The sequence below is a fragment of the Myotis myotis genome, unplaced genomic scaffold, assembly GCF_014108235.1.
Source record: "Myotis myotis isolate mMyoMyo1 unplaced genomic scaffold, mMyoMyo1.p scaffold_m19_p_5, whole genome shotgun sequence".
In the NCBI taxonomy this organism is placed as follows: domain Eukaryota; kingdom Metazoa; phylum Chordata; class Mammalia; order Chiroptera; family Vespertilionidae; genus Myotis; species Myotis myotis.
The window spans coordinates 7801980-7811999 of record NW_023416357.1 but is presented as its reverse complement, the minus strand read 5'-3'; the positions used below and the strand labels follow the sequence as shown (position 1 = coordinate 7811999).

The window sequence follows — 10020 nt, the reverse complement described above, 5'->3', positions numbered from 1 at the left end:
ATATGTATATATGTATATGTATATGTATATATCTATATTGTACATATATACACACATACATACATACTAGAGGCCCAGTGCATGAATTTCATGCACTGGGGGAGGGGGGGCAGGGAGTCCCTCAGCCTGGCCTGCATCCTCTCACAGACCAGGAGCCCTCAGGGGATGTCTGACTGCTGGCTTAGGCCTGCTCCCAGGGAGAGGGCCTAAGCCAGCAGTTGGACATCCTTAACACTGCTGCGGAGGCGGGAGAGGCTCCCGGCACTGCAGCTGCACTCACCAGCCGTGAGCTCGGCTTCTGGCTGAGCGGTGCTCCCCCTGTGGGAGCGCACTGACCACCAGGGGGCATCTCCTGCATTGAGCGTCTGCCTGCTGGTGGTCAGTGTGCCTCACAGTGATCGGTCGTTCCACCGTTTGGTCGATTTGCATATTAGCCATTTATTATATAGGGTATATCAAAAGTAGTAATAGACCCCTGGGCATGTGGATTTCTATCATATCCTTTGTTTTTGATATTTCAGGTATCTATGGAAGTAAAACATAACATAACAACTACAGTTTTCTAGTTTTGTTTTGTTTTACCTTCATATTTAAGTGATTACAAAGCATCCTGGTAATTACTTGATTCCAATAGAACAGTGGTTTTCAACCTTTTTCATCTCATGGCACACCTAAAGTAATTACTAAAATACTGTGACACACAAAAAAATACTATATTTTTTGCCGGTCTGACAAAAAATAGGTATAATTTTGATTCATTTGTACTGGATGGTTATTGTAGTGTTGGCTGTTGTCATTTTTTTTCATTTGACAATCTAAGGGAAAAGAGGTCAGTGCCCCTGACTAAATAGTCAGATATTGCATATTTTAAGAATTCTGGCATACTGGTTGAAAATCACTGCTATAGAAGGTTCAAAATCTGTAGACCTTCCAAAGCCACAAAACAGGTCAGCTAAACAGGTAATGATCACAATACTCTGCCTCCCAAATCAGTACTTATTTCTTTGTGAGGTTCTTCAAAGCTAGTCTTAAGTAGTCTGATGGCATTTAATCCCAAAGTGGGACAGTTGCCAGTACCTCCTTCAAAAACAGTGTCAGTGCCAATGAGTTTGAAAGTTGATCCTTCCCACTAGTGGATTTCATCCTAAGTAAGTTATTGATGTAACCACCCTTTCTTTCTCAACAGTGAGTGGAAGCAACTTTGATTGACATTAAAAGATTGAAGTTAGTGGAGGGAAGGAGGTATATCTGCATTTAGGAGATGGGCATAGCTGGCTCAGGAGACCCATAGAAAGAGTGAAAAGAACCATCTTCTATCTGACAACAATAAGACTGAGTTCATTTGCAATTTGGATCACCTCCCGCTCAATGCGTTTCTACAGTTACAGTGTTTCTTACGGGCTTTTTCATAAAATCTGCTTCAGAGAACTGGGTGAGATTTTTGGAAAGGCAAATTCCAGAGCCCACCCCTGCCCTAAAGTATCCCTGTGTGGTGCTGAAGAGAAAAGCTTGGTTTTAACAAGCATCCAGGTGGTTTGCAATGCTAGTAAGACAGTGTAATATATTGAAGGCTACAAGTCTTAGCAGAGACTCATTCTCACCCTCCTCTCCAGGAGAAGCATTGAACAAATAGAAGAATATAAACTACACTAGGAGCGTGGGAGAACTGTTGGCACTAAATTGAATTGACTAGAGTCCTCTTTGAAGGCTCCTCTTTCTTTAGGTCTTGAAGGAAGAATAATCTTGGCCAACCTGCTAAACTAACAGATTGGGAGGGGAAGCATCATGGGAGAAAATAGCTAACATTATTGATCACTTGTGTTAGGCACTTTATTACAGGTTCTACATTTATTATCTTATTTAACCCTCTTGCATCAGCCCTAGGAGATACTATTACTGACATTTTAAATAATGGCTTGATATTTAATACATTGATATCCAATCCAAAAATTCTAACCCCGGGTTTTCTCTTCTCCGTACTTCTCTAGGAACTTGGCTTGCAGACTTTCCAGAGGAACAGAGAGGTTGGCCTTAGCAGTCAAGGACAAAGCTGATTGCCATACTAGTCCTGACCGCTGCCCTTGTTCCAGCTTTGCGTATTATCTGCTGCCTTATTTCTTGCTGCCTCTTCCACCTGTAAAGAGTCTCTCACTTTCTGTTTAGGTTAACGCTAAACTGAATCTTATAGCTTTAAATAAATTAAGAATCTAAACACTCTAGCTTAAATATAAATGAAGTAGTTTCCCTACCTGAGCCCTTGCCTATTGTGTCCCTAAAACGTTCTAGAACATTCTACCATGTACCCTCTGGTTGTGCGATGCAGCCACCCCTCAGATCAGACTGCTTTGAATAAATTTTAAAATCCTTACTGTTCAAGGTTGTTTGGGGGTTCCGTTTTAGAGCATAAAACCTAAAAATTGTAGTCGAGCAGGGCACCTTCTTAAATCTTGCTTCACACCATCACTTGCAGAGAATTTTTAAAGTAAAATTGAAGCAAGTCCAACTTCTCTGTAGGCACTTTGGAATCCGACACACCCAAGAACCTTTTTAAAGATATAACTTCTCCTTTTTCTGAAGATCGTATTTTTCTCAAGGTCGAGAGTATCCTTTCTCCAGTCTGCTCCTCTTGCCAGTGAGGGAAATGCATCATTCCTGTCTCCTCTCCTTTTCCCTTTGATTCTCTTTTCAATCAGTTTTGCTCCTGGGTTCACATCACTTCCTTTTCACAAGAAAGGGAGTTTTGTGGGGCAAAATATCTAATGATTCACAGATCTGAACTCTTGTCACCTTCTCAGTAATTGCTAATCCCAGTAACTAGAATTGCAAATGGGACAACCTTTATCCTTTCTGTGGAAGAGGGGCCATCCTCTTGAGCTGAAGTTCCAGGAGAGCAGTTAATGTTGAAGAAAACCCGAACTCGACTCAGCAATGAAGGACAACACATCACAAAGTGAAATGTGATTGTGCCAAATATGTTAGGTGCTTATTTGGGGTTATGCTAGACCTTGATCAAGTAACTGGAAAGCTTTCCGGAAGCCACAACCTCATAGTTAGTTGGAAGATCAATAGGGAAAAAAAAGTACACAAAAACCTGCAGAACAATTGTTTCCTCCTATCATTGCAAACCTAATGTCTGAAATATTTTTCTCCTTTAACCTTGGAAACTGCCCAGTTCACTTTCAGTCCTATTGCTAGCACAGTTCCGGAGGGTTGGTTCTTGCCAAAATGAGTTTTGTTTGTTTTTGTTGGGTTTTTAATGTTGTCTCTTGACCCCTAATGCTCAGGTTCTTGTGGGTGTTAACCAACCACATTCAATGTAACTTTTAGGTAGAAGAAGAGGATGACTGCTTACTATCTAAATAAGATGCTGGCCTCATGAATCTCTATTGATTAGCCCCAACTAGTCCAAGCTAAAGTCCCATGGGTTTATGTTTAATGGTAATAGCTCCTCATATTTGGCATAACTTTCCATCTGGCTTCCTACTCAGTCATTATAAACACGGACTTGAAATAGTATTTTATATGTCCAAATACCTACATGTGCTAAACTGGAGGCAATTATTTCTAGATAGTTGAATTTTTGAAAGTAGAAAAATTTTTTAAAGTGATGATCAGCCACATAAATATTTTATACATACTTGTTTTCTTGTGCACTTTCTGTATGCAAATAAAGCTATAAATTTACTCATTTCAATAAACTGGAATGGCAGAATCTCATGTGTTACCATCAGTTTATTCTAATATATAACCCCTGTTCTGTGTTGATGTGCTGGGGTCAAGATATAAAATATACCTAAGGAAGAAATGTTAGTTATTATACATTGTGAATTGTCATAAAGATAAAGAGGAAGTGGGGATGCATTAAATAGGACCGTAAGTAAATTATCATCTGATATCTTTCAGTTCCTTATTCTCCTCTCTCAGACCTACATCCCTCCTTCCTGGGAGATTAATGGGACAGTGGATAAGCCCTTGTATCAGCACAACCTCAACTGACGTCAGGAATAAGCATCACTTAATAGTGAACTCTTGGCTCACACCTTTTACTCTTTGCTTGTTCTTGTTCTTGTTTGACCTCACCAAGACACAACTTGGACTGGCTCAGGCTAGCACAGGCCATTCAGGAGCGCTTCTGTATGAGGTGGGCTGGCCAGTGATCAGTTATTTTTAACCCTAGGACACCCTTAAACACTCTCCCCTGTATAAAAGTTCGAGGCTCCCACTCTTTTCAAGAAGACCTAGATGTTTGAGGAAATTGATCCCAAGGCAGGCCTTGCTTGGGTACAGAAGTGTTGGTGCTAAACTTGATTCCTCTAAGAATAAGACAAATTTGGTATGTGTATGGTGGGGGCGGGGGGTGTCATTGATTTGTGTTGACTGTTATGGGACGTTCAATATTACTGTTTACCTTTCCCCTTACCTGAACATTTGCTCTCCTTCTGACAACAATGAGTAGAATATAGAGAAACATACTCCACACAAAAGCAGCTTCCAGAAAGCCAAGGGTGAAGATGGTTGCTGATTAGAACATGTTGCACAAATTACCTGATGTATCCAGATGTCTGCAGTGTGTCTAACCCACTGAGCCCGTGTACCATTTCCAGGTGGCTTCTGTGAGATCTTGCCAGAGATTAATTCTTGCTCATGTGTGCTAGAGGAGGACACTGATTTCAGCATAATGGGAACTGTTGACCAAGAAGAGGAAGGTGCTTACTGAAGTGTCCCAGCAAAGTGGAAACAGACCTCTTCTTTATCATCTCTCTAGTCACGGGTGCTACTCGGACCTGGGTGCCAGAAGTCCATCTTTTATGGTAACCTTCTTCTACATGGAAGAGGCTTTCAGTTAGGCATCAGAGAGATCTAACTAAGCTAAAAGCTGAACTTGAACAGTCAGCGTGCTCCCAAATGTCTCACACAAAGGCAATACAAAAAGAAAAGGGATTGATTTTCTCAAGATGATCTTGCATTTGTGAGGTGCTTTACCATTTACACAGAATGTCATTCTGTAGATATCGTTACCCTGTGAGGTGGGCTCTGTTTTTGCCCCATCGTGTCTGAGAATGGCTGTGATCTGCTCCGCTTCTTCAGAGAGTGGTTTCCATGGTATTTCATTGTAAAACTGAGTGTTGTGGTAGGGAGATCTTTTCAGTAAGTGATTTCAACTCTTCCATCAAAGTGTTATCTGTGGTGTCCAGAGAGAGCACAGGTCTGTGTCTTTCCTGTGCTAAAAGCAGGGAGGGGGAAGCACAGAGGACAAAGCTAACTCAGGAGTTTGTTGACTCTGCAATAAACTGATGAGTGAGGACTCTGACCCAAATTCCCGAAAAGGTTCAATACAAAGTCTTCTAGTGAGAGATGGGAGCTCCCCAAAAGCCCCTGGCAAATAGTCAAGCTATTACCACTGGAGGAGATTGCTAAATACTAAAACACCTGACTCCTGCTGGGAAAGGTTTTAACTAATTCCCTTCCATTCAAAATAACTAAGACCCATGTTCTAAGTTGATGGGCCAAACATGGACATATACAAGGCTGTGAACTGGCCGCAGCCTGTTAACATGTCCTAATTACAGCAATGCTGATAAACAAGGACCAGCCACGTGTCAACTCACCCAATGAAGGACCCTGTTTGCCCTTACTTCTCTGGAACAGTGTACTAACCCTCTCTGGTGTGCTGAATCATATGAGTGCCCATCTCTGGGAAGATGAGAGTATGGGCTACTCAGTGACTAAAATTAGTAGGGGCTATTCTTCCCACATAAAAAAATCTAGATTAATGGCTGCTGGTTTTAGCTCAACAAGGCCCTCAAAGACACAGACTTTTCCCAAGCTTTTCACTCCAACTTTTATACCCTTTTGGCTCCTAATAGTCACAAAATGGCTGCAGAGCTCCAAAGAAGGAGAGCAGAAAGGGAAAAGGCAGCACAATTCAATGTCTCCTCTTTGTTCTGGGCATTTCAGTTGTTCCCAAGGATTCCGGGTGGACTTCAGCTATGCCTCATGGCCACTGCTAGGTGCAAGGGAGACTGGGAAATCAAGCTTAAAGTTTTATCAACTTCTATAGTGAAGATAGTTAGGGAAAAGACATGGCTGGCTAAATAATTTGTGAGGCCTAGGGCAAAATAAAATTCCTTTGTTCAAAAAACAGGAAAAGAGTGCCATTTGGGACATTAAAGTATCAACTTCCTTTCTTCTTTCTGCAATTTCTCCCATATTGTGGTGTATTTTATCTGCTATTTAATGTTCTAAGCAAAGAAAAATTAAAATTTTAGATATTCACATGAGTTTTACCACTGATCTTTAACTCATAAGTGGAATCATTGAAATTATACAATTTGCATTCCATAACTCCTATATGCACTGTACTTCCTTCCTTCTGGAACAATGGAAACACTGCACATACTAACTCAACTGTTTTTAATTCACTTCCTGACACACATACATTCTACAGTAGACTCTAGTTTACTACTCAGTAAAGAAAGATGGAGAGAGAAAAAACTCTGCGTTGTCCTATCTTTTTCTTTCTATGTCATTATCTTCAGCGTAAGTAGGTGGCTAATGCAGGGACAGAACACTAATAAGAAAGGTCTGACAGTGTTTCTTGGTCATTTGTGTTTCTTTTGTGTTGGAAGCAAGTTCTAGTTCAAAGGAACAGTGCGACTTCTCAGAGCTGTCACTTAGTCATGGACATAATCCACTTACCTTACATTCAATTTTGCTTTCAGTGACTGAACTCCCACATCTCATGAGCTCACCTGAATTTCATGTTCAGAGGGCAACATAAACACTGTGTACAAATGGGGTGACATTTTCCATGTGTATTTCCTCTGTTCATGGGCACGCTTCATTTTCACATCAGACTTTGCTTTCAAAACAAAAGTTCAAACATGAAATTAAGAATTTCAAGATGGCAACAATAGAGCACTCAAGCAAGGATGGGGTCCTTCTGAGTGCTGAGCCCTGAGCACTGGGCAGGTAGCATGCCCATGAAGCCAGACTTGGCAGGAAGACCTTGGAAATGGGTGGTAGATTAGCCAATGCGACTCCCACATGCCCAGATGATAGTTTAACCCAATGTTGGCCCACCACCAAATGCAGATCACAGCAGTCTTTGGCTTCGTAGCACCCTCTGGGCAGAAGACAAGCACATGGGAGGCATAGTCAGCAAAGCCATGGCAAGGTACCTTGACTAGAAAGTGGAAGCAAAGACTGCAGAGGACCGACTAGTTTCCATGTGTGAGTAGCGTGAGAATTACCAGAGACGACAAAAATTGGAAGGAGGTAGGGAATTAAAAGCCACTGCACGGTAGGTTTCATTGTTGACATAACCTAATTTGAACTCAAGGGCTGTGCCATTTCAGTTGGATCCGTTGGAAAGATATCGAGGGGAGGACTGTAAAACTCCGGAGCTCTTACTTCCTGATTGGGACGGGGGAGGTGGAAGAGGGTATAGAGGGGATAAATGGTGATGGAAAAAAATAAAATAATAATAAAATAAATAATAAAATAAAATACTTTGTAGCTCTCCATTTTACTTCATTGCAAGCATGACACTGCCAGATTTGGCAAACGAGTGGATTCAGGGATAGGTCACAGAAGTCAATGAATAATAACAACCTACCCAGAATTTACCACCTACAGACACTATTCTTCAATGTATTACAAATAAATAATTTAATTTTCATATCACTTCTGAGTTGGGCTGTCAGTACCACCACCACCATTTTATAGAAGAGGGCACTAAGGTGCAAAGTCGAAGAGCTAGTGAATGGCTAAAGTGAAATCCCACCCAGTCTCCAATGTCCTTGTACTTAACCTCAAATTGACCACTTAACCACTCCATTGCCTCCAAAACTGGCACCACCCCCTTTCCTATGGCATATCTTACATTCGCCAAGATTTTATTCATAGTACTTTTCCTGTAACCAATATGCTTGTCACAAAAATGCATGAAAAAATATGTTTTCATTCATTTTTAATTCGGCAAGTTAATCACCATTTGACCTTTCTAGAGCTCACTTTCAGCATGGATTAGTTAACACTTCAAAGTTTGAATTTCCTAGTTCTAATGCAACACAGCAATTTAACCTCACATTTAGTCCATTCTAACTCAGGGTTGACACGCGAGCCTGTTTGTCTTTAATGCGAGCTTCAGACTACTCACAATGAACGATGGGTTGTGAGCGATGCTCTCCCAATTTCTTCTCCATGATAAATAGCAACCCATCCTGCATCCGCTTACAGTCAGGTTAGATGCATGTCCTGTGGTCAGTGAGGAAGACTGATCACACATTCCATTTTCTAACAGGAATGCTGCTGTGTGGTTTCATCAAAACCTCCCATCCAGTGGCAGCATGCTCTTAACGAACTGGTCAAACCTACATATTCATGACATGCAGCTTACTTAAATTCTCTCCTCTTAAGTCTTCAGGATTTAAAAAGCCTATCAGTGGTGATGACTTTCTTAATCTTTTAATTTGACAAACACAAACCCTTGAGCTGTAAATGTTAAAAACTGAACGTGTAAACACAGAGCAGAGAGACACCTAGAAGCCCATCAACAACACACACAGACACCCCCGTGGCAGTGAAAAGCACAAGTCAGCAAAGAGAGAAAAAGTAAGTAAAGGAGATGATGCTGGCCCAGAAACAGGATCAGGTTCCCGACTTAACTCATCTGTTGTTACCAGCCAGCCCTATCCCTAGAGAAGAAAGCTTAGCAGAACATGTCTGGAGAAGACACATGTATTTCCTAACAAGGTCTCAAACATTTGCTTGCACAGCACTTGTGTGCAAAGAAAAATGTAACTTTCTTCCTTGCTTTTTTATTTCCTGCTTTATTTCTCTCTTTCTTGCTCCAGTCTGATCTTCCTCCCGTGCCTCCACTTTGCTGGGTGAAGGTGCCAACGTGTAACCTCAATCCTGTCATTATTACTCCCTCCATAAGTAACTATCTCTTTTAAATATGTGCTCAGGCCCTGACCGGTTTGGCTCAGTGGATAGAGCGTTGGCCTGCGGACTCAAGGGTCCCGGGTTCGATTCCAGTCAAGGGCATGTACCTTGGTTGTGGGCACATCCCCAATGGGGAGTGTGCAGGAGGCAGCTGATCGATGTTTCTTTCTCATCAATGTTTCTAACTCCCTATCCCTCTCCCTTCCTCTCTGTAAAAAATCAATAAAATATATATATAAAAAAATATGTGCTCAGTAATTCAAATGCCTTTCCTTCTTCCTGCTCTTCTCCATGATAGTGTTTAGTATTATGGGGGTGTGGGGTGGAGGGGGTGCTGAGAAAGGGCTAGGTCCTCAGACAGGTCCTTATGCTGTCCTCTGGTTCTTCCAGTCTCTGCAGCGTCACCTCACCTACCTTGTTGTTACCAGCAGCTAAAGCTTTTGACTGAAGATTGTGGACTCTATTCCTCCCCATACAGTTGGGGGCCCTGCAGCACCTGGTGGTTCTCCCTGCTGCCTGGGCCCCCACCTTGGCCCTCGTAACACTGGGCTCCTGAGGTCTGATTGTAAGAGCTTCTCCATTTTTTTCCCTCAGTTCCAGGCCCAGGTTGCCCTTAAGGTAGCAAGCCTGCCAGCTACCCCCCTTCTCCCTCCTCAGGTAAGAGGGGAGCTTTGACAGCCTCTGTGGCCCCTGATTGCCAAAGAAACCAGGGAGCCAAATTCAGTCCCCCCCATCTTGCCAAGCACATAGCACAAACACTCTTATTCCAAGTTGGCTTCCCCACACTGGGAAAGTCTGGAAGCCGTTCTCCCAGTGTCTCAGACGGCAAGGACGGAAACACCTATCTTTGACCTCAACCTACGTATCCTGCTGGCTCCATTCTGGGTAGTTGGCCTGAAAAACTTACTCAGAACAGACATCTCCCAGCCTGCTTCTCCCACCTTTGTCTTCCCCCCTCTCACTCTTTCTCAGACTGGCGTCTTTTCACCTTTTCTGCATAATAACCTGGGTTGTCCCCACTGATTTGAGATGCACATGTGATCAATTGCTTTTTGATTCTACCATCTCTTT

At 42.3% G+C, this 10020-nt stretch overlaps 1 protein-coding gene across 8 annotated transcripts in view; it reads left to right on the top strand.

The window, feature by feature from the left end:
* Positions 1–3712, top strand: part of DAB2 (DAB adaptor protein 2) — a 48262-nt gene extending 44550 nt beyond the window's left edge. For all 8 annotated transcript variants that reach the window (XM_036308430.1, XM_036308429.1, XM_036308423.1 and 5 more), the window contains one exon: positions 1989–3712. Coding sequence is in view for 2 of the 8 variants with exons in the window: in XM_036308423.1 (XP_036164316.1) it covers positions 1989–2054 (66 nt within the window). In the remaining 6 variants the exon portion in view is untranslated. The remainder of the gene's footprint in view (positions 1–1988) is intronic.
* Positions 3713–10020: the final 6308 nt, after the last annotated feature.